Source organism: Panthera onca, chromosome A1 (assembly GCF_046562875.1).
Source record: "Panthera onca isolate mPanOnc1 chromosome A1, mPanOnc1 haplotype 2, whole genome shotgun sequence".
NCBI classification, from domain to species: Eukaryota; Metazoa; Chordata; class Mammalia; order Carnivora; family Felidae; genus Panthera; species Panthera onca.
This window is the reverse complement of record NC_138339.1, coordinates 61,961,299-61,986,947: the sequence shown is the minus strand read 5'-3', so window position 1 is coordinate 61,986,947 and position 25,649 is coordinate 61,961,299. Positions and strand designations below refer to the sequence as shown.

General features: G+C 36.7%; 1 protein-coding gene across 10 annotated transcripts in view; it reads left to right on the top strand.

Moving 5' to 3' along the window:
- Positions 1-25,649, top strand: part of FBXW11 (F-box and WD repeat domain containing 11) — a 119,525-nt gene that overhangs the window by 27,479 nt on the left and 66,397 nt on the right. For 5 of the 10 annotated variants that reach the window (XM_060635027.3, XM_060635026.3, XM_078446825.2 and 2 more), the window contains one exon: positions 10,108-10,209. The exons of the other annotated variants lie outside the window; for them this stretch is intronic. In XM_060635027.3, the coding sequence (XP_060491010.1) occupies positions 10,108-10,209 (102 nt within the window). The remainder of the gene's footprint in view (positions 1-10,107; positions 10,210-25,649) is intronic. 10 annotated transcript variants of the gene reach the window in all.

The following is a 25,649-nucleotide window of genomic DNA, read 5'->3' as shown; positions in this document are numbered from 1 at the left end:
TTGTGTTTGTGTATGTATAAAATTTTAAACACTGAGACTCTACTAACTTGGCTGGTTAGGTCTCTGAAAGTAAGTATACATTTGAGAAATCAGCAGTGTTTAGAAAATATTAGAGGGCTTGTTTAAAGGGTGTAAGGTCTGAATTGAAAAGATTTCTTTGTAGGACCGACTTTCATTCTATAGATGCTTTTTCAGAGTTAATAATGAAACAGGAAGCATATTAGATGGTGAAAGCTTTGAAAGTCTTTGGAAGGTTTTTTTTTTTTTTTTTTTTTTTGTATTTTGGTGTTTTTAAAATACCATTAGTTAGTAGGGTTTAAGTTTTAATACTCTTAAAAGCTGTGAAACTGCATTTCTTTAAAATATTTTATACTTCTTTAGGAATTTAGCTGTCTTCTTTAGTGAACTGGGAAAGAGTATAGCTTTATTTCCAGAAATAATTTTAATACCAGAATATTTAGTTTTGAGAATTCTTGTGTCTATTGAGGCAGTTAGTGTACTGGTATGCTCAGTAAGCCTTTTTGAATAAATAATCAGTTTAAAATGAAAAAGTTCCAATATGATTGTGGTATGGTCTGACTGTAATTGAGTCAGACCCATTGAGAGTAGATATAAGTCACATCATCTTCCTGAAAATGATATCTCTTCCTAGAAAAAAATGAGAATATCCATTATATCAGGGAAAAAAGTTTTCCCTTTCTGTATGTTCTAATGGTCTTTTAGAAACATGGTGAACTTTGCACTCTCATAAAAATAGGTCAAGGATTTTGATTCAGTATGTCATATAGCAATCAGACCTTGTTGTGCAGACATGTTCACAAGTTCTCTGATTAAAGTTTTTTTGGCTTGTGAGAGTTGATAGGACTAGGAAGGGTTGCAGCCAACCCCTGTGTTTGGAATGGGAAGTTGGATTAACTCAGAGTGGGGTTTGGTGCTCTGGTGTAGATAACGAAATCAGGTGTCCCGCAGGTCTCAGATGATGTCGAAAACATGAGGTGAGGTTTTAGGTCTCTTACCCGGAAGTCCTCTCAGATGTTATGGAGTATGGGTTGTCGGATATATGGAGGTGGCAGCGTTAGAAGACAAAACACCTGTACTTAAGAGTTTTTTTGTTTTTTTTTTTTTTTTTTTTTTTTTGCTGAGTTCCCTTAGTTAGCTGTCTAGAAGCCTCAGGCATTGAAATGAATTTAGGTTAGTGTCTTTGTTATCTCAGAGTGCAGCTAAATTCTGAGACCTAGCTTAACCCTACCTGTTCTCCACCTTCATTGAAGGGTAATAGGCCAGAATCAGGGGGACAGGTTGCGATGACCAGTTCCGTAAGTAACAGTGGGGAAGTGCCAGTTCCTGTGTTTGGAGGTGGCCTGGAAGAGAGGATTGAGAAACCGGAGTACTGTGTTGCCAATTGTCTGTCAACTGCATCTGAAAATCTATAGTGGACCAAAAAAAAAAGAAAGAAAGAGAAAGTAAAGTAAACATCATCTGTATTTACTTCTGGATATTTTATATATATTTTATGTTTTATTAAGTAAAAATGGGATCATTACGAAAGTCCTGATTTGTAGCCTTTATTCACTTCATATTTCTTGAACTTTTTCAGTGTATTTTAACTTTCCATATATTGTAAACTTCCTTCTGGGTCAATAAATATACTCCTACAACAGGATTTTTATTTGGTGGACACATAATATTCTGTCTTCTGGATGGTCTGTAGTTCATATAACCAATCTCTATTGTTGGGCATTTTTTCCTTTGCTGTAATGACAGTGATGTGATGAACATATTCTTAGCTGTATTTTTGGACATGGCTTTATTTTTGTCCATAATTTAATTTTCCACACTTGAAATTGCTGAGACAATGATGTACCTGTTTTTCAAGTATTGAGTATGTATTGATAAGTTGCACAGGAGAGGTTGTATAGATGGGTAACAAGAAGATAAAATTTGCAAGTAGATTAGAGGAAATTGCTGCTCCAGGGAGTTTAATGGCAAGCAAAGGAAATGAGAGGCAGTATATTTTAGGGAAGAAAGCAGGGATTTTGGAGTCAGATAGAATTGCAAATCTGCACTTTTGACCTCTCGCCAATTATTTGCTGTGTCTTGTCTTCAGTTTCTTCCTCTTTATTTTTTTTTACTTTTTATGTTTATTTTTTGAGAGAGAGAGACAGAGTGTGAGTAGGAGAGAGGCAGAGAGAGAGACACACACAGAATTCGAAGTAGGCTCCAGGCTCTGAACTGCCAGCACAGAGCCTGACTCGGGGCTTGAATTCATGAGCCGTGAGACCGTGACTGAGCCACCCACGCGCCCCAGTTTCTTCCTCTTCAAAGCTAAGGTACCTGTCTGGCCAGAGGTGGTATGAGAGTTAATGAGATCACAGTACAGTGTGTGGCACATAGTAGGCACTTTGAAAATATGAATGTGCATCCCCCTCCCACTTTATCCTTTTTTGGTAAATTTTCATTTACATTTATCATTTTCATTGAAAATGAAGTTAAGCTTGTAGTTTGGTGGTCTCCCCTAGTCCTGAATAAGCTTCCTTATTGGACCACAGATGCTAACTGACAAAGGCTCAGATGTACTTAATCTTACTGTTTAATTCTCTCCTGTCTCAGGATTTGTGGATCTTGGATAAACCGCATTGGGATTGGGTTCATACTGATCCGACCTGGAGCTTGCTGGGGGAGACTGTTCCTTCTTGGCAGCTGAATCTGATACTGGGCCTAGTACAACTGAGGACCCTTGTGGCTCTGCCGGAAGTAGATGACTTTGTTACATCCTGTTCTCTGTCATGCTGCTTAGAACAGAGATTTTGCTCCCCCCATTCATATATCTAATCCTCCTTTCCAGCTTCTGTGAGAGCTCTGAAAAACCTGGGGACATTTTTGAATGCTGGGTGGTAGTTAAGTGGACAAGGATGCCTTTTTACCTATGGAGTCACTCATGAATAAGGTGCTAGCATTTTGAGGTGTACTGCTATTTCTGAGGGTCACTAGGTAAAAAATATTTTTCTACCATTCCAGCATCTTAACACAACTGTAAACTACAGTTGTTAAAAATGGACTTAACTCATTCTTGGGGAAAGAATTTGTTTTTATTTAAGTTGTCAAATTACTGTTTATAATGTATAACAACTTACAATTAAACAAAATAAAACATCACTTAAAACTATGCAATGTAGTGTTAAACTGTTATCATAAGTACTCGATGTTCATTGGAGAAAAATCAGAAAATATGAATGAATAAAAATTCAAAAAGAAAAATTACCTTCATCTGTCTACCAAAGATAAATCTGCAAAGATCTATTTTAATTTTATTAGCTGCAAGTTCTGGTCTCTCATTTTAGATAATCATTCAAGATGAGATCATTTCCTGGACATTAAAATATTTGTTTTTAAAATTATTGTAGGGTTTAAGGAAAGTCTGGGCTCTGGCTTTGAGTCCTGATTTCACTGCTGTTTGTTTAAATTTGAAGCTCTAAAACTTGCAGATAGTATCAGGTTTCCTCACCCTTCTTTTTTTTTTCTTCCTCCTTCCACTGTGGCCTCTTCCTCATAACCTTTTCTTCTTTTCACATATATCCCAGCCTGAAGATGCTCTGTGGTATATTGTTTATAAATACGGAGTTCTACCATACAGTTGTTAACAATTAAAGCAGTAACTTTCTTAGTTATGTCATATAGTTTATACCATCAAATTCTGCTATAATAAAATATCATTATAAGGAAAAGAAAGTCTTTCACACATGGAGGCATTGGACTAGTATTCAGTTCTTCAAAGGGCTTTGATGAATGCCTTTAAATCGTGAGTTAACTTTTATTCTACAACCTGATTACTGAATTATGGTTCTTGGTTTTAAAAGTAATACAATTTTTGGTGGGAGTTCGCTCTTGTAGTTTGCTGTCAAACATTTTAACAGTAGAAGCCTAGGTTTTGAATCTTAGGAGATGCTTTTAAAAGCTTTCTGTGGTTCTGTTTTCATTACAGCTGCTGCTTCTTGAAAAGCAGTAGTCTGAGAATTCGGACACAATAAGGATAGTTCCTAATTTGGATGACTTTTAATACTTGCTTTATTTGCTTTGAGGTAAGGACAGCCTCCAACTGAAAGAATGGATACTCTGTAGCTTTCACATCCATGTTTAGAGAGAGAGTTAGGTAATCTCCTTGAGCCTGCCTGTTGTATGATTCTTCAGGACCAAATCCCCACTCCTGGATAGAGATTCCCAGTGGAGAGTGTCATGGCCAAATGGTAACCATAAAATGGAGCTTTTATTTCACTTCTGTTATTTGGTAGCCCTCATTTCATTACCATGGCACTCTCTGTTTTATATCCTGTCCTATCAGTAGGGCATAGTGGAAATTTTATTAGGAAAAAAAGAACCTAGACTGGGTTATGAAAATTGACTGTAGGCATGTACTTCCAAAGGTAAGTGCTGGCCCTTGTATCCACTCTTTGCAGCCTGGCTGGAAGAACTTTGTATTGGTTGTAAAATAAAAACGAGAGACTGTCTTGTAGGTTCTTCAAGAGACTTCTGTTTCTAACTTCTCTTCAACATGCTTCTCTCCAGCTACCAGGAGTCGTTCCTCTCTGCTTAAAACGATTTAACAGTTGTCTCCTCATTGACTCTAGCAGTGTTTTGAACTCTAAAGTTTTTGATGTCTCACTTGAAGGCATTAAAAAATCAAAACGCTCTTATTTCACAATATCTATAAAAACATACATGGTTTTTGTACCATTGACTTCCTCTCTTTATCTCTTTATTTGGGTTACTATTGAGCAGAATTCTTTTTTCTCCATTCTTGCATGTGGCAGATGCTTCCCACATGTTCCTGAAAACATAGATCTTTCTCTCATGCTGGCTTGAGTTGGCTTGGCTTTGGCTTGATATTCTGCTTTGTCCCCACCTTTGAGTCTAAGAACCTTACCCCCACCCTTGCCAGTATGTTGCATGTTGTGCTTCTATCCCTTTGACAGATGTGTTTGAAACAGTATGTATGCCGAGTTGCTGGAAAAAAAAAAACTTGCACATGTTGATAAAGAATTGGACCGCACACTTGGGGAGTTTTGGTTGTTTACTGGTGAGTTATACAGCACACAGTATGAGAGCTGTTGTCCTACAGGATGAAGTCCAAGTTTGATAGAAGGGTTTATGAAAGACCTCTGTGATTTGGCCTTTCCGCTTTCCCCATCTCGTACTGAAATACTTCAGTAATGCTAAATTAATTGCAGATCTTTGAGTAGGATGTGCCATTTCTTAGCTCTTTGGCTCTGCTTATGCTATTTATTCTGCCTGGAATGTCTTTCTTTCTCTTTTTACCCTGGCTGCCTCCTACTCATCCTTTATGGCTTAGTTTAGGCATCCTTCTCCTTTGGGCGGGTTAAATCTATTTGTGTGTGTGTGTGTGTGTGTGTGTGTGTGTGTGTTACACTGCACATTCTCAAAATTCCCTCCTTTGAACTCCCGGACAAGAGAGAATTTCTTAATTGCTTTTCTGTCTGCAGATATAAGTTGTTTGTTGAACAAAATAGTATTTAAGCTACTCTATTGGTTATCCCAAGCATGATGATAGGAGTTAGATGAGGCTGGTAATGATTCTGTGGGAGGTGGTTTAAAGAAAAAAAATTAGAGGATTTATAGAAAACCCCTAAATATATATTTATAAAAATGTAGAAAATAAGGCATACATCTGAATCAGAGTGACATTAGAGAGACCATTGACATAAAATACCTCTTTGGGTAGCTTTCAAAAGAATTGCCTCTTTGAGAAGGAATCAGGGCAGGATATTCAAAACAATCCCATCTAGAAACAGACCAAAGTTAGCTTTTGTGAGTTCTCCTTCAAGCCAGCCAATTAGAAGACAAGGTGCCTGCAGCTACTTTTTCCTTTTGATTTGTGGTTCCTATGGCAATAGGAAGAGAGACTAGGACATTTCTCTCCTACCTCTTTTAATAACTTTTTGCTTTTGAAAAATGCCAAAAGCTGTTATTCTTCTTGTCTTTACTTACTTACAGTATTTCTCACCATGATGGCCCTGATTTTTAAAAAATTTTTTTTGATGATTATTTATTTTTGAGAGAGAGAGTGCGTGCGCGTGCATGTGAAGGGGGAGGGGCAGAGAGAGAGAGAGGGAGACACAGTCTGAAGCAGGCTCCAGGCTCAGAGCTGTCAGCACAGAGCCCAATGCGGGGCTTGAACTCACGAACTGTGAGATCATGACTTGAGCTGAAGTTGGACGCTTAACCGATTGAGCCACCCAGGCGCCCTTGATTTTGGTTTTTGATTATACAGTGGATATGACAAAATTAATAAACATTCTCTGTTCCCTTGACTACTGCTATTTTCTTTGGCTATAGAACTGCAAATATAATCAATCTAATTGAGTATTTGCTGTTAATATTAGAACACTTTGTGAATCATTTCTTATTCTTTATGGATAATCCTAAATTAGTGTACTAGTCATTGCAAATAGCTAAATGTGAAATTAGAGCAAACATTTCTTGGGGGTTTTCTACCCCTAAAAAGCCTCTGTTAAGTGTTCCCATTGTGACCCAGTGGGTTTCTCTTGAGCTTGAGGCTAAAGTCTCAAGAGGAAAGAAGCTTAGTTTGTATTGCTGTTGGCTTAATAAGTAGGTCAATAAGCATTTGTTAAAATCGGTAAATACCCACAGTGTTAGGGTAACTTCTTGAGATATATTTTAATAATCAGATAGTGTTCCTTAAGTTTATAGAGAAACCAATAATCTTAAAAAAAAAAAAAAGACAATAGTCTATACATTTTGAATATAGCTCACAGGAAGAAATCTTTATTCTGTTGAAGAATGATAGATAATAGTTATTCCGTAATAGTCAACATAGGTTTCTATCCACGTCCCTAAATTTTAGATTGGAATCTTCAAGAATCAGTTACTCCTGTGGTCCTAGCTGCATTTTAATGCTCTTAGGTTGATAAATGTGGAACTTTTAGTTTTATCCATTGTTTTCAAATTATGTCAATGTCTTTTTGGTCACTACACTTAAGAGGAACCTTGTTTAGACTAGCAGGTACATCCTTATTAAAAATGGGTGTATTTTCTAGAGTGGCATTTTCTGTTGAGTAAAGACTTTTTCAGCACTGTGGTTGGTCTCTTAGCTTCAAGGTAATTAAGAGTGAAAATAAAGCAGTTCTAATACCTTTAATAAATACTGGCATTACTCTCTGTATCCCACAATGTCCTTCATAGATGTTATAAAGGTAAATTCTTGGAAATTAGATCTTGAAAGTGTCCTTATATTTCCCTGAATGTACAATTTCAATATCAAACTTTTAAAAACAGTACTAAATGGTTAATATTTTGAAGTTAACTTCTCAGGAAATTTTCTTTACATTGTTTTCCATACATTTTTTAAGTATTAGGTCATTTGACGGTTTCCTAACCTTGGGAAGATCATTATTTTTCTTTTTGGGCTTTAGTTTCTTCTAAAATTATGGGTGGAAGTATGGACTAAATTGTCTTCCAGTTCTTTGTGATTCTTTGGTTTATTAAATGTGAAATGTGTCTCCTTCCCCCCCCCCCCCCCACACACACACCTTTTTTTAAGTTTTGGATCCCAAGGCATTAGCAGAATCTGATCAGGGTATAGTATTCTTAGGCCTTCATAGTTTTACTCTTTGAGTCAAATACATATTAAACCTTGCGAGCTCTGGAACCTATTTTTTGTGGAATAAATGAAAATTGGTTTGCTGGTGAGCTTTGGTGAGCTTTGGTGTTAATTTGGTATCAATTGCTGAATCCAAGTGTAATCCTTAAACTGTATACTCAGATCTAAGTGATTCTGTGATTTGGTTAAAGATTCCAAAAAGGAAACTTAAATTGAACTATGGGGATATTGAGTTTATTTAATTTAAATAATTGATGTAAGCAGTGTGTACAAATGTATTGTGTCTGGGTCTTTTCTCTGCCCATCTACTTCTGATGCATGCTGATGTAAGTATTCTTTTAATAAGCATTTACTAGATATCTCTGAATAGTTTTAGTGGAAGGAAAATGAGTTTGCTTAGAGTCAGGCAGGATTAACTTCTAGTCCTAATTTTGCCACCAGTTAGCCCTTGTTTTCTTGTGTTAGCTTTTATTTTTAATGTTTATTTTTGAGAGAGAGAGAGAGAGCGAGCAAGCAAGTGAGCAGGGGAGGGGCAGAGAGAGAAACAGGCCCCAGGCTCTGAGCTGTCAGCACAGAGCCTGACGTGGGGCTCGAATTCAGGAACCTTGATATCACCACCTGAGCCAAAGTCCGAGGCTTAACCGACTGAGCCATCCAGACGCCCCATAGCCCTTGTTTTCTTGTACCTTGAACAAGTTGCTATTTCAGTAAATTAAGTGCTCCTTTGCTGATCCTCAGATTCCTCATCTGTAAAATGGAATAATACCTCCCTTAAAAGAGTAAAACTCTTGTAAGGGTTTACTATGTCAGCTGTTTAGTGTATGAGAAGGACTTGATAAATGGCAGCTATTTTTATTATACAAATATTTATTCAGCATCTTTTGTGGCACTCTGCAAAAGGGTTGGGGTAACAAAATGTGTGCCTGTAGTATCAGTAATAGATTTCTGTATTGTCTCTGGTAAACTTTGGAGTTGAGGCACATGTTGGAAATGTATGGCATTTTTGTTGTTACCAAAAAGCTGCTCAAGTTTTTATTCTGTTTGGTTCCTCTGGTGTTGTATTCTTTAAATGCCTTTTCTAAATAATCTCAATACTCTAGCTAAATTGTAGGTGAGATGTAGCTAGTTAGTGGCAGATGCTGGATAGGAGCCCAGGTCTATTTGGTTTCAAGCATAGCTGACTTTGTTTATAATATAATTGGGGTGACCACAGAATTTGTCTCCTAAACCAGAACACTTCTGAGAATGAAAGTTATTCTGGGACAACAAGTGTAAACCTGGACTGTCCAAGGAAAATGAGGATGTCTGACCATCCTAATTATAGCTAGGGTAAACAAGTTTATGATGTTGAGTCTAAGACTTCTGGAGTATTTTGGTTGAATCCAAACACCCACCTTCAGTTAAAAAAAAATTTTTTTTTTTTTTGCATGGTTGTTGTTTTTGCCACAGTGAATTCATTGACCTTAGATCTGCCAAAAAAGTACTTATTGAATACAGTATATAATCTAATGGCTTAAAAATACTAGCCACAATGCCTATATTTATTTTTATATTTCCCTTTTTTCTTAATTCCCTTAAAACCAGCAAGTTTTTGAAAGAGAATGGGAATGGGTAAATGAAACAAACCTTTAAATTCTTACTTGTCAAATGAACTTTGTAAACAAAGTCTAAAATCAATATCATCATATTCCAAAGTTTTTTCTTTGGAGGGCAGAGGTGTGGGTGTCACTGAAAATCAGATGTGTTTTTAATCAGCTCTTTTATTGCCTGTGTCTATCAATCTATCACTCATCTTTCTTATTCCTTTTGCCTTATGTCTGTAGATGTCCTGTGATTTTTATTTAGGGAAGTGCAAAACTGTATCTACATGATAAAAATTTAGGTGATTTTACAATAGAAGCATCATAGTCTTGTAGAATTCATGTGGGTTTAATAGCAGACAAACGAAGATTTGAAATTCTGGCTTTCCACTCCTTTGCTGTGTGTCCTTGTGCAAATGATTTAACCTCTGAGCCTCAGTTTCTTTACTGTGGTGTGGGAATTAGAAAACACGTTTAAAGTCCCAGGCACATAGTAAGTGATGGTAATGATGGGAGTTATAATTCTATGACGCAGACTAGAAACCGTTACTTTTATGAAGTTATAGTCACAATCTCACCCCTAATCTTGTGCGCTCAACTTTCACAGTTCCCTCTAGTGGGTTTCCATTTAAACATTCTCTCTCTCCCTCTTGATTCTGTTCACTGTGTCCTGAGGAATTCGCGGTTGGCAGCAGAAACCTCCTTTCTGTAGGACAGAAAGTGGGCCCTCTCCCAGGGTTTCAGTAAGTTGTCTAGGACCACCACCCCTGACCTCCAAACTGCCACGGGTGCATCCCCTGCCCGACTAACATTCAAGTTGCCTGTGTGAAGGAGTGATTTGTTGCGGCCTCTAACTGCTTCTTCTCTTCCTTCCTTTTTGTCATCCTGCAGTGTTCTGTGCCAAGGTCTTTGTGGCTAGGCTGCGCCAACCTGGTAGAGAGCATGTGCGCACTGAGTTGCCTGCAGAGCATGCCCAGTGTCAGATGTCTCCAGGTGCCTCTCTTCTTTCTTGTTGTAAATGTGTTTTTTACGTATGCCATGAACATTTGTTGAAACTTGCAGTAGTGTGTTTAATCCAATGTTAAGTCTGCTAAATGTTCTGTGTAACCCTCTGCTTTTCTCCAGCCTGGGTGCCCCCCATGAAGGAGTTTAGTACCAAGAGGGGCCCTTCTGAGAAAATGGGTCTTTGGCTGGGCCCTGTTCTACTCCTCTTTTTCTGCTCCTGCTTTTTATTCTCCCCTCCTCCCTACCTTGAAGTTCTGATTCTTATGTTTAATAGTTGTGCATGTGCCCACAAAACCCTGATAATTTCCATTTGGCTACTTTTAACAGTTCTTTGTTGAGTTGGGAGGGTTTCATAATTCAAGTGCTGATTTTTCTATTTTGAAACTCATCTTTTGGCATGCTTTCACTCCCTCCTTCAAAAAAGGAGTGGGGAGGGAATCCCTAATTGTATAAAACCTCAAATTGAAGTTCATTGAAGGTCACAGCTTTATGCTGCCAATAACTGTCGGTTTGGGCCACCTCCCAAAGGCCAGATCTGACACCTGTCCTCAGGGTCCACCCAGGTTTCCAGGCCGAGGCTGGCAGAGAATTCCACAGATAAAAGTAAAACTTTTTTGGGGGTGGGGAGGGTTGCTCAGGAAAAAAACTGTCAGCAGCAGTGTGGCCGGATTGCACTCTTGCACTCGTTGGGATGGAATCTTAGGGAGCCAAGGCAGAAAACGTTGTGGCTTTATTGGGGAAACTCTGTTTAGAGGAAACATGTATTTAATTAAGTATGGTTTCAGTAGCAATATTTAGTTTTCATCACTGCATATTCCACACAGTTTATTATATCTTTAAAAAGCATTATGAAATTCCTGGTATCCTGTGGAGACTGCCCTGTTTTTGGAAAACACTGTAAAATCAGGAAATGAGTTAGAGGGATATTATCGATGGCATGGATGACTTTACTGTTCTCAAGGTTATCTTTCTATTCATGTTTACAGTCTCTAAATGGAGCGGGGAAGCAAGGAGGGAGGAGAACTTCTTTCACATTGGGATTGTGTATTTTATTTACTTACTAGCAAACATTCTGAGTAGCATTAGTGTGGTTATTGATTCAGATTGCTTTCTTTAGAAAACTCTACTGGAACCTCATTAACACAATTAACTAGAGAGTAAGTTCAGTGTAAGATCCAGTTGTTATAGGGGTGTGCATAAAAAGGCAATACAACTCTTCAGGGTCCAGGGATCGGATGTTTCAGTGAGGCTCCAGCGTGGTGTGTATTTACCTTTGGAAAAGCAGCTTCCCTGCATGCAATGTAGCTTTAACAAAAATGTTCTTGAAATAGCAGACATTGTCGCATGTACTCTCCTTGGTGCTAAATAATGGATATTTGCCTTGTAGTAACAGTGTCTCTGTTTTTCTGAAAATGCTTACTTGAATGTTAAAGTTAATTTTTGGTGGAGTGATTGAGTTGTTTTCCAGAAATATAAGTAGGGGAAGAATTGTTGTGCAGATTGAAGTGCAAATTCTTTTTATTGAATTCGGTTAAAAGTAATTGACCAATGGGAAGCATTATTCAATATATTTTAGTAACATTATTTTGAGATCTCTGGAGGTGGGGCGAGTAGGAGGAAATACTGGTTCTTACCTTGTTGAAAATGGAAACACTAATGTGTTCAAAGTTCTGTGACTTATCTCTCCCAATGAAAATCATTTAAGAGAAAAAAATGTAAACTTGCCTTGACTGGATCTTGAAATAAGGTGAAGTATTGAATGATATTCACTGAAATGTGAATGGAGCAAATATTGTCTTTAGAGATATATAGGGAATTTTGTTTATTTAGGTTTTTATTTTCTTAAGTATATAATTGAGAATCTGCAGCACAGTAAAGTGAAATACATACTCCGCTGATTGGAATTTGCAAATAATTACTCTCTTCCATTTGTGAATGGAAAGTAAGCATGTATCCATGAACATGGAAGATTTCTTTCCTGTCTAGTCACTGGTTTTACCTATTACTATTTAACACCTGTGTTCCTGCTCTCTACCTACAGTCTCCAAACAGTGCTACAATTTAGTTGACTTAATTTGGGTTTGGGTTTCAAAGAATGCCTTTTGGCTTATATGCTACATCTTTGGTTTATCACAAAGATGAGTCTTGCTTGACTTGGCACATCTCTCAGCTCACCCATTTTAAGAAGGCCTCAGAAGGGAAGAAACAGGTTATCTGAAGAGCCTAGTTGACTAGGCTCTGGAGTTGCATGACAGGGTCCCCCTTAAAATTACCACACCAGACCCATTGCCAGATGGAGCTTTAGCCAATTAGACTGTGTGGCTGAATTAGCATACCTTTTGAAAAGCAGAAATAAAGATAGTAGTTATCTTTGGCATTATACAGTCCCTCTGGTTTCTGCCATTTGTGAGAAAAGGGATAGCAAAGACTGAAAAAGTGAAAATCACTCATTTACCTCAATAAGCTGTTTAAAAAATAAAGATCATTTTCCATCAACTGTACTTGGTGCTTCACATATATTAACTTCGTGATAACCTGGTGAGGTAGGTGTAATTATCCCCATTTTTCAGATGTGGAAAACTGAGTTTCAGAGGTGTTATGGGTGACTGGACCTAAGTTAATACTACATAGCTGTGAAATGGCGGAGTTGGCATTTGAACCCCAGATTTGCCTGATTCCAAAGTTGTTTTTCTTTCCTCGGTGCTTGAATGCTACTATTTCTAGAGTTTCCCATCTTAGTTTTGTTTGTGAAAACTTTACTAGTGAGCTATCTGGTGTGTGGCTTGTTTCGTCATTATTTATTTGAAAATCAGAAAGGGAAAACCTGCCAGATATCTGTAGGTGAAAAAAATTGCATTTCTATTGCCAGAATGAGCCCTCCTGAATCTTAAAGCTAGTGAGGTTCCTGAATGGCTTTTCTGTGAGAATATTTACTAAGCATTTGCTATGTGCCTTGGCCTATACTGCTGCTGGACACATAAAGATGAATACAGACTTGTTCCCTATTCTCATGGGGTGCCCTGTAGTAAGCAGACCCATGAATGAAAATCCAGACTGAACTACAAATAAAGTCCGAGAGAGAGAGAGAGGGAGAAAGTGTGTGTCTAATAAAACTATGAAGTTAGCCAAAAAAAAAAAAAAAAAAAAGCGAACCGGTTTAAACTAGGACTAACTCTCAGCATTTTTTTAAAGAACAGTTGGACTGGAATATCTGGATGTCTGTGAACAAGCTGAACTGAATCAATATCTCAGTTGGTTCAGGTATCCAGATTGAACCAGTTGATCGTTACATCAGATAATCAAGCGTTCAGACCGTGTAGAGTATTTGCTAAGATCCCAAGACTAATGGGGCACAGGAGTAATAATACTAGTGTTAATAACAGTGTGTATCATTTATTTTCCACCTCCTTTTTATGTGTCAGGCTCTAGGCACTAGGTTGTTTCATGTAATCCTTATGCACAAGTTCTCTGTGGTGGCTTTTTGGTATATGCAGTTATTGAACTGAACTGACTTGCTTAAGGTTGCACATTTATTTAAGTGACAGAACTGGGCTATGAATGTAGGTCTGGATAGCTGCAAAGCCAGTGCTCTAGTCACCATTCTGTAGTGATATTAACTTGGCAACTGCCATTTGTTTAAGAACAAATTCTTTATTTCCAGTATCAAAAGTTGAAAGCTAACGCACCTAGAATGTAGTGGTTCCATGTAGTGGACGGGCAGATTTTCTTGGGAATGCCATTTGTGAGCTGTCAGCTGGGGAGAGTGTTAGTGCTAAGCCTTCCTCAAGGGTAGGACTGATGATTTGGATCGACAGCAGGGATCATGTGAATCAAGTTGTAGTGCTTCCTTCCAAGCTCTAGTGTGGGTAGTGCTGGACAATCAGTACAACCTCTTGACAGCTACCTTTCTTGTTTCTTTTCTTTAAGTATGGATAGTGAGCCACAGTGGGTTAAGAACACTACAGGTGGAACTTACAGCTGCCAGCAAAAGAGGATATTTTTTTAGATATGAGCTGTAGCTTGGTAGAAAGAATCCTGGCTCTGGAGCAGACAAACCTCAGTTCTAGTCTTCTGCCTGCTACTCAGTAGCTCTGTGACACTAGGCAAGTGACTTAAATTAGCTGAATCTCAGTTTCCTCATCCTTAAAAGTGCAGATGTATCTACGTACAGGATTTTGTGAAGTAGAGGAAGCTACCTCTTAGTAATTGCTTGTTGTTGAGGGGATGAAAATCCCTATCTTTCATTGCTTCTTCCTGGTTCCCTATTCAAGAAGAGCGAATTCCAGTCTAAGTCTTAGATTCCATTCTGGGGCAAGTAAGAATAAGATAAAGGCACATGATATGGCCCCTTCTGTCAGGTGTTCTCCTTTTGTTCAGGACTGTTTGTCAGACATGGCTGTTCCAACTCACTGTCTTTGTCTCATTTCTAATGAGCATTGGGATTTTATCATTTCTTGTTGATTATCTTGTTGCACTCTGAGGCCACTGTGAAGGCTTTGAGTAACCTTTTGGATTATTTAATGGAAGAGTCTTTTATATTTTATGAACGTTAAAAAAAACACCTTATTTCTCTTTATAAGAAAATTTACAAAATACTCTTATTAAAAAAAAAAAAAATCCATTGGTAAACTCACCACCCAGAGAGAACATTTGTTGCTGTTTTAGGGTCTTCCTTCTGCCTGTTAGGCAAGGAGGAACCATCAAGCTGTGCAGGCTGTTATTATGGTGATGATAATGATTATAAGAGTGGTGTTTTAAATGTCCCATGGAAGCCCAGAGTTTGACTTTGGAGTCACTAGAGGGATAAAGGAGGGCCTAGCACACTGCTTCCTCCTACTTGTGCCTCACCCAGAATAGCTCTGGATTTATCTGTATTATATAGCAGGGCTCTTAGTAAGATTTTATGTGAAGATTTTGCTGTAGGAATTCCCAAACATACAGAACAATAAAGAGAACTATTCAATTCAACCCTTGAATAATTTTCAAAATCGTGCTATTCTTGGTTCAACTTTCTTCTTCTTCAACTTTGTCTTTTTCTGGGGCATTTTAAAGCAAATCTAAGATGGTCTAAGAGATAAAAAAGTTTGACAAATCACTGTTTCATATCAGCATTTAAAAAATTAGAAAAATGGTTCATAGACTTGAAAATAATAGGATTGATACTGAAAGTTATAAAAGGTGTATAAAATTTCCTTTGACCCCAGATCTCACTTCCCAAAGGATCACTTATCTGTTTCCCAGTATCCTTTTAGACAAAAGCTTAAAAAAAAATACAAATGGAACCATACTATATGTACTGTTTTTCAATTAAGAACTTGTTAAAATGTTTATGTATTTTGAGAGAGAGAGAGAGAGGAACAGAGAGAGAGGAGAGAGACAATCCCAAGTAGGCTTTGCACCGTCAGTGTGGAGTCTGATGTGGGGCTCAATTCCATGAACCATGAGATCATGACCTGGGACGAAACCAAGAGTCAGTCCCTGAACTGACTGAACTACCCAGGGGCCCCAATTAGTAACTTTTTCAATTAATAATATATGTTGAGCATTCTTCCCTATCAGTATATAAAACCATATAACATCTTCTTTTTTATAGCTGCAATAATGTTCCATCATATCATTTATAATTGAAAACAAAATTTGGCCAATTCCCTACTGAAGGAACTTTAGACTTCAGTTTTTTTGTATCATAGCACTTTAGTAATTTTATTGAACATATATCTTAGACTTAAGTGATTATGTCTATAGAAGGAACTCCTAGAAGTACAATTGCTTGATCAAAGAATATCAGTGTTTTATTGTTAATTCAATTATCTGTATATAGAAAAGTTTAATAATATCTCCCTTCCAATATCCCCCAAATGCCACACCTAGATGTTTACAGTTTGTTGTCTGCCACTGTGTATTTGTTTTGTTTTGTTGTTGTTGTTGTTGTCATTCATCTGAGGATATGTAGCACTATAATTAAGGGGTTTAGGGAAAGTGGGCTCACACTGTACCTTCGTTAACTTCCTTTATTTACTTAACATTGTATTACAGACATGTCCCCAGATTTATGAAGTCTAAATAACTTTTTCACCAGTGGTACTTTTATCATTCACAGATTTGGTAGGGTTGGGGAGAAAGGAGAGTATAGTTTTTTTATTCTTTTTTGAGTTAGAACACATGTATAGCAAAGTGCAGAAAACTTAAGTGGTTTATCACAAAGTAGGCAGTGCTTTATTTTGAAAGGTATGGCTAAACTTTTTTTTTAATTAAAAAAATTTTTTTTAATGTTTATTCATTTTTGAGAGAGAGAGAGAGAGAGAGAGAGAGAGAGAGGCAGAGAGAAAGAGAGAAAGAAAACAAGCAGGGGAGGGGCAGAGAGAGAGGGATGCACAGAATCCGAAGCAGGCTCCAGACTCTGAGCTGTCAGCACAGAACCCGACGTGGGGCTCAAACCCACGAACTGTGAGATCATGTCCTGAGCCAAAGTCAGACGCTTAACCGACTGAACCACCCAGGTGCCCCATATGGCTAAATTGTTTTAATGAAGGTTGGACCATTTTATAGTCCAGTCATTGCCATAAACTATGGATATCATCACAAAAATGTTTAAGCTTTACTTTTAAATTTTTATTTAAAGTAACTTATTATTGTTTAAAATTAAACCAGTAATAGAAAGTGGCAAATAGTAACATGAACTTTCTGCTGTCATTTAAAATCACTGCATAAAGGGCTCCTGGGTGGCTCACCCGGTTAAGTGTCTTGACTCTTCACTTTTGCTCAGGTCATCATCTCACGGTTCATGGATTCAAGCGCCATGTCAGGCTCTGTGCTGACCGACTCCCTGCTTGGGAGTCAGTCTCTCTCTCTCTCTATCTCTCTCTTTCTCTCTTTCTCTCTTTCTCTCTTTCTCTCTCTCTCTCTCTCTCTCCCTCTCTCCCCCCCCCGCCCTTTCTCTGCCCCTCCCCTGCTCTCTCTCAAAATAAACTTAAAAAAAGTTAAAAAATTAAATCCCTGCATAATATTCCATTTAATATTATTGGTTTGAAAAGTCTATCCCATCTGCATCAAGACTGCCTCTAGTTTTTAAGACATTTGAAGTAATGTTGAATAGAACCTCATTGTAGCTAACTTTTTGTATATTTTTGTAATAATCTCCTAGGTAAGAGTGTATACTTGAAAATACTTTAGGTGGCTAAATTGTACTTTTGAGAGGCTGGGTCAAATTATACTCCTAAAAGGAGTGGATGAGAAGAGAGATTCCCTTTTCAGATGCCCTAGATGACATTGGATATTTTAATTTTGTATTTCTTCGCTATTTTGATGGATTAATATGTTAATATGTTGTAGTAATGTACATTTATTTGCTTGTTAGTGAGATGGAATATATGTAAATGCATATTTATTTATTGGACATCTCTGTTTCTTGTTTTGTGAGTTGTCTCTTCATACCTTTCCTCCATTTTTTCTATTGATGGTTTTATTTTTTAAAAATCTGATTTGTAGGAATTCTTTTTATGTGTTAGAGTAACTCATTTATTGCATATTTTCCCTAGTTTGACATCTGCCTGTCAGTTTTGTTCATAATGCTTTTTACTTTGAAGAAAATTTCGAAAGGAAGTTTTCCTTTTTATGTAGTCATACTTATTCCTGTCCGTTACTGTTCCTCCAGTGATTTATGGCTTTCTGTTCTACATTTAAATCTTTGAGTTGCTGTGTAATTTATTTTGGTATATGCTGTAAATTAGGGATCCACATTCTTTCTAAATGGCCAGTCTGTTTTCCATATGCAGTTTACTGATCTCGCTTTTTCCCATTGATTTGAAATCATATGCTCATGTTTCACTTCCTTGTATCCCATGATGCTCACTCACAGAAGTCTCTTTCAAGCTTTTGTTGTTTTTTCCTTCCCTAAGTATCATCATCGGTTATCAACCTCTGTGGTCCTTGTGCTATATCATGCCATCCTTTACATATTAATGCTAGTTTCAGTATTTTGTTAATGATGATAGGCTTTGAAAGTCCACTGCCAAACAGAAAGATTTCATTCTAACATTTTTCTAGAAGAGTGATTTTTCTCTATTCTTACTATGAATTGAAATTTTTGGTTGGTTGTTTCTCATCATTTCCATGTCATATTTTCGGAAAACAGTGAGGGTGACTTGATGATCTAAGACTTGGAAGCATCAGAAGAGCAGCAAGTAAATTCATATTTGGGAGAAAGTTGTCACATCACAATGCTTCACATGTAGTACTAGCACTAAAGAAACCACATTTCCTGTGGAGGAGAGCCTCTGCTATGGGAAAATTAAAGCTACATCTAATAATTTAATTTGTGGTTTCTAAAACAGAGTGCATGATGATAAGGCTTAACAGTATAGTTTTGAGGATAGGGAAGTGAGCAGATGAGACTCAGACCACATTAGAAAATGTCTTTTTACTTGTTTCAATAAAAATGATATCTTAAAGCCTCATGCAACAGACATTTGTTACGTTGCTTGTAAAAATGCTGTTTTTATGTATTTCTATTGATTTATATTCAACTTTTGCAAAAATTTTAGAGAAGAGAAAACAAAATAAACCATTTACCATAATCCCACTTCATTTTGTGTCCAACCTTTGTTTTTTCTTCTTGGCTCTCTCTTTCTTTCTGTAATTTTATACACACACACACACACACACACACACGTACTTATTGTTTCTTTGTTTATGTATAGGCCCGTACTTTATATACTGAATTATAACCTGATTTTTATCAGTATGGCTCATATTAGTATATTTAGGTCTCTATTTAAAAAATTTTTTTAAATGTTTATTTTTGAGAGAGAGAACAAATGCAAGCGGGGGAGGGGCAGAGAGAGAGGGGGACAGAGGATCTGAAGCTGGCTCTGCATTGACAGCAGAGAGCCCGATATGGGGCTCAAACTCATGAATCGTGAGATCACCACCTGAGCCAAAGTCTGACACTTAACCGACTGAGCCACCCAGGCACCCCTTAGGTCTCTATTTTTAATAACTGAGTTTCATTCAGTGGGCATACAATAATTTAATCAGTCTCTTGTTGACGGGCATTAACGTCACTAAATTTTAGTGTCTATTTGTGATTAATTCTTAAGTTACATTATTCATTGGAAAAATTTTGAGTCAAAGGATATGACCTTTCTTAGGGTTTTAAACTTTCGACCAAACTTCCACAAAAAAGATTATTCTAATTTACATTACAGTAGCCTCCCCCATTATCTTTGGGGGATACTTTCTAAGACTCCCAAGTGGATGTGTGAAACTGCAGATAGTATCAAACCTTGTGTATATATGCTAGGTTTTTTCCTATACATATATACCTATGATAAAGTTTAATTTATAAATTAGGCACAATAAGAGATTAGTGACAAAAACTCATAATAAAATAGAACAATTATAACAATATACTATAATAAAAGTTATGTGGATGTGGTCTCTCAGAATATCTTATTGTACTGTACTTACCCTTCTTATGATGATATCAGATGGTAGAATGCCTACCTGATGAGATGAAGTGAGGTGAATGATGTAAGCATTGTGACGTAGTGCTAGGCTACCATTGACCTTCTGATAGTATGTCAGAGGAGGATCATCTGCCTTCACACTGCAGTTGACTGCGGGTGACTCAAACCACAGAAAGCAAAACTGTGGATAAGGGGGCACTGTTGTCTTCTCAGCAGTGTTGGAATATAATAGAAATAACATGCCCAGTGTAGAAAACTGGAAAGCACAAAGACCAAATTAAAACTCACTCTTTTTTTTTTTTGTTTGTTTTGTTTTTTTGTTTGTTTTAAAAATCACTCACTTGATTTTCTTCAAGCAACAAATATTTATGATGTTCCTGTTGTGTGCCAGGAATTCATGTAGGGGATGGGTATACAGGAGTGCATCAAATAGACAAAAAGCCACTTTGTCTTGGAACCTAAATTTTAGTGGGGAAAGCAAGAAAATGAGTAAAGCACATAATATGTTAGATAGTAATAAGTGCTATGGAGAAGAGGGGAGATTGGGCACTTCAGGATTTGGGGCTTTTATTCTGTATGAGATGGGAAGCCATTAGAGAATTTTGACCAGAGGAGTAATTTATCTCACTAACATGTTAACAGGATCTTTGGCTGCTGTGTAGATGATAGAATGAAAAGAGGAAGCAGGGAGACCAATTCTGACTTTGGCTAGTGTATTAGGCTTCTTCAGAGAAGCAGAACCAATAGTAGATAGATGGATAAGTAGGTAGATAGGAACGTAGGTGGGTAAATAGATATTTTAGACCTTTGGCTTTAGACGTTTGTGGGGCAGGCCCAGCAGGCTGGAAACCCAGGCAAGATTTCTCTGTTGCAGTCTTGAGACAGAATCTTTGCGTTAAGGCCTTCAACTTATTGGATGAAGCCCATCTCATTGTAGAAGGTAATATGCGTTGCTCAAATTATCTCAATTATAAATGTAAATCACATTCACAAAATACCTTCACAGCATCATCTAGATTAGTGCTTGAGCAAACAACTGGCTACCATAGCATGGCCATTTTGACATATAAAATCAATCATTACAACTGGTGACTGAGAAGAGCCTAAACTTTGGGAGTTAGGGACACAGAATGGAAACAGGCAGTTCATGACCGAGTGAAGAAAGAAAAGGTGAGTGTGACATTGTAAAAATGATAACAACCTTGTCAAGCCAGTGTCGTTTATATCACCAATGTCTAACAAGCATTTAGTCAGAGGTGATTTGGGCTTTGGAGTCCCTGATATGATTGGAAGATAAAAACATATGTGTCTGTTTGTAGTAATGGTATGCTTGCAATAACGAGTCTTCAGGAAAAATCATTCAGTATATATATATCCTGAATGAATATATATATAGCATTCATGTGGTGGAAGAACCATAATGTGGAGGGAACTCACAGTGAATGAATACTTATACCTGTTACATTACTAGACTCTTTCCCATACATTATTTTTCTTAATCCCCTGAACAACTTTATAAACCAGGTACTAGTATGTCTCTTTTATACATGGGGAAATTGAGATTCAGAGAGAGGGAGACAGACAGACAGACATGGAGCTTACGGCTCGATTAAGGGCACACACGTGCTACGTGGCAAAGTGAAGGGTTTAAACCTAGTCTGTCTAGTTCAGTATACCTTACTGCCTCTTAAAAATAGAAGCTATTTTCATAGGGATGATTATTTGGTTTTTTATATTGTAAATAGAGTTTTCTAAATCTTGGGACAATTACGCAATAGGAATGCTATTTATGTTATTAAGCGAGTAGCTTACGTGATCAAATATCTCTTCTTTAGAGGCCTTCTCTGACCATCCAATCTAAAATAACTTCCCCCTTTCACTCTGTTCCTTTACTCTGCTTTATTTTTAATTCATAGCACTTAGCACTGCCTGAAATTATATTCCATGTTTGTTTTTTTCCTCATATCTGTTGTCTTTCTCCCCCACCAGCATGTAAGTTCCACAAGAAAAAGAGTTGTGTCTTGTTCATTGCATGGTAAATATGCCCGTTTCTAGAATAGTTCCCAAATAGGCATAATAAACTGGAATGTGAAGGAATGGCTGTCTTTAAGTTTTGTTCGGATTATATGGTATAGTGGTATTTGCTGTCCTAGCTAGAACTGCTTTGAACTTTGTTCTCTGAATTCTTTGAATCCAAGTGTTCATGTGAGTTGAAAGAGTATCTTGAGTAAAAATTGATTTTGCTTTGAAGACTAGCTTGTATTTTTGCTTTGCTTTAAAAATACTCTTTTCTGATTATAAAAGTAATGCATGCATATTGTAGAACGTTGGGATAAGAATGGAAAGGAAATTGAGAAATAATCCTCAATTTAGGGGGTATAATTTTTACTATTTTGGCATATTTTTTCTTAGTATTTAATCTACGGGTGTGTTTTATGTAGTTGAGAATTTTTATATGTGTATATAATTTCATATGCTTATTTTACTTTATATGCCTTGTACATTTATTCAGGATGATTGTGTAAATGTTTTCCTATTAAAAATTTCTCATGGCATACTTTGAAATTTCCATGTAAATGTATTTCATGAACATCCCACGATTTGTAATTTTTCTGGGTGCTTAGAATCTTCATTTTTAACTATAAAAAACCTAAGCACCATCTTTGTACATAAATCTTTGCTTTCATTTTGAAATCCTTAGGATATATTTTCAGGAGATATACTAGGTATGTTTTGTTAAATTGTTTTCCAAAGAATTTGTATCTTGTTGTACCCAGACTAGGATTAAACATTTTTATTTCGAAAAAGTTTAACAAGCCTGTTCAGTAGTATACTCTAAATTCACAAACCTCCTTGCAAATGGCACCTCTCCTCTCTGAGCAATTTGAGTATATGCTGAGTCAGCTAAGGCATGGCCTACTAAAAGAAGATATAATACTACTGGATATGCTTGGCCAAGGAAAAGAACTCCAGAGACATTTTCAGAAACATAGCAACTGTGCCAGCCTGTTCCTTCCAATTACTGAATTGCCTGGGTGCTATGATGGAGTTCAAAATCGAGATCATTCAGTTAGAATGAGGTTATTCAGAAAATACTTAAGAAATCTTAGAATCATTCGTAAATCCTGTCCATATTTACTGACTACCTACTATGTGCCATGCATCAGATACCACGCCATGGCATGGTAATACAAAGAACCAACTACCAATTTTTGTAGATAGATTGCACAAAAATACTCCTTACCCTAATAGAAGGAAGGTTCTTTCTACCCTGTCCTCCTTTAGAAAACTAGGAATCAGTTACTGGAGTCCTTGTAAGATCTCTTCTTATAGGATGCTTCCTAGTTGTTTAATTTGGAGTAAAAGGCAAATGTTAAATCATCCACCTTTAAGACAACAGGAAATGAAAAATTAAGGATTACAGTACTGGTAGCAGAAGACACTATTACCTAATTAATTTCAAAGAAAAAGATTTTGCCAAAGGAAACATTGCCCCAGGGGATCTGGTAGAGTTCACAGGGAAGGGATAGACGGATGAACCCCTCATTGCTGATTTAGTAGTGAATGGCTTGGGGAAGACCTGAACCTATAGTGTCCTCAGTACTAGTTTGAGATGTTTACTAAGATCATTTGGCAGTAGTGGTGAAAAAGAGCACAAAAGATTTCAGCACATTTTTTTCCTATGGATATGATCTGACAATTTGAAGTGTTACTAATTAATGCAAACCAACTGTTGAAAGATTGCGTTTTATTTATTTTGAGACAGTCTCAAGCTTAATTGTAAGTACAATGCAAAGAACTTTTTGTTTTCCAAACTATTTGAAAGTAAAGCTGAATGAGTGTTTTGTCATGCTCTAATGTTTGTGTATATTTCTTACAAAGGAGGTGGTCCTACATAATTTTAATATGAGAATCAAATTAGTAAAACAACCTTGATACATGACTGCCATTGAGTCTTCAGTCTCTAAGTTTCATCAAAGGTTCAGTAACTTTTTTTGTTTTGTTTTTTTAATTTTATAGCACAGATATCCAGTTCAGAATGACGTGAAGTTGTCATACTTAATTTCTTTCAATTTTGAACGGTTTCTCAGTCTTTGATGGACTTTTCTTGACCTTGACACTTTTGAGGATTACAGATAATTTATTTTGTAGTAGGTCTGTCAATTTGGGTTTGTCTGCTTCCTTATGAATAGATTTAGGTTACATATCTTTGAAAGGAATAACACAAAAGTGGTGCTGTGTTCTTCTCACTGCATCTGATTATCAGGTGGTGTAGGATTTTGGTTTGCCTCACTACTAATGGTGATCACCTTGATTACCCAAGTAAGGTAGTGTCTAGCAACTTTCTTCGCTGTAAAGTTATCCTTTTTCCCTTTGTAATTAAATATTTTGTGGAGAGGTATTTTGAAACTGTATAAATATCCTCTTTTCATTAGAATGTCAGTTTATTCATTTACTGTATTAGTATAGATTTGTGGTTCCTATTTATTCAGTAGTTATAATGTTGGTATAAACACAAGAAGGTATTTATTTTGATGGTCAGTGTTCGAAGTTTGGCTAGTGGATGGATGCCCTTTCACCTTGCCTCCTGTATCCTTTTGATCCGTCCTCATAATTCTTTAAACACTTCTTACTTTCTGCTGCAACAAAAATGTTCCAGGCTCATTTTATATTCTCCCATACTCAGCTCTGGGTTGAGTCAATTCTCCAAGGAGTGTTGGTGACTTTTAGTGAAGAATGGCAGTTAAATCTTGGTGGTAGGTGTGTTTAGTGCTACTGGGATTGCTTCTAGTCATTGCTTCTAGGCCTTTTCGGCCAATCATGTTAGGTAACACACGTATAATTTTGTCTTTCAATGTAAAAAAAAAAAAAAATTCCCTCCTTTTCTGTGTATTAAATCCATGAGTTCACAATATCTCCAAATCTAGTCTAATCTCATAATTTCATTCTAGCCTTTTGTAAGGTCATGCTTTTTGTTTTTATAACTCCCTTCTCTGACGGTGAGAAACTTGGCTTCTGTCTTCCACAATATATTTATTCAATTCTAGAATGTATATTAAGTCATTTTAGGATTGCTCACTTACATCACTGAAAATAAATGTACTCATCAATTCTGAATATTTCTTTGTAATTAAAAAATAAGTCTTTTGCTTGTGGCTGTATAGTCAGTCTTAACTACTGAGTTCAAGAGTCACTTGATATAGTTTTCCCCCCACCATTAAGTGTGATTATATTATTCATTTGAGATATTTTTAGTTTTATTTCTTTCTGCTGATACTCCATCTCTCCCAGTCCTTGATGATTGCATTTTTATTTGAGTATATAAAGCATTTAACTTACCTAGTTCTAAGAATCAAAACAACACAAGAAGGTATAGTCATCGTTTTTGTCCTGTTCTCATTTTTCCATTGTTTCCACTGGGTAACCAATTTCATTGGTTTCTTCTGGTTTATTCTTACTCTTCTGGTTTCTTAGCACACTAATGAACAGGTACACATACGTTTATTATTTCTGCTTATTTCTTCCACAAAAGGTGGTACATAGATACCTTTTTTCACTTTGCTTTTTTCACTCAAAAATGTATCTTGAAAGTTACTCTTTTTGATCTGTTCAGGCCTTCTTTATTCTTGCTAAAGGTTGCATAATCCCTTTGTGTTGATGTGCCATAGTTTATTCAGCCAGTATCTTATATATGAGCATGTAGGTTGTTTCCAGTTTTTTTTCAAACTATAAACAATGCTCCAATGAATAACCTTGTCTTATTTTCATAACGTTATTTAATTACAGTGTATCTTCAGGGAAAATTCTTAAAAGTGGGATTGCTGAAACAAAATGTAAACCATAGGTGTAATTTTGTTAAATATTGCCAAATTCTCCCAAGGGTTGTACACATTTGCTTTCCCACCAGACATAGGAGAGTGCCTCTTTCCTTACTGTTTCACTGACAGAATGTGTGGTCAT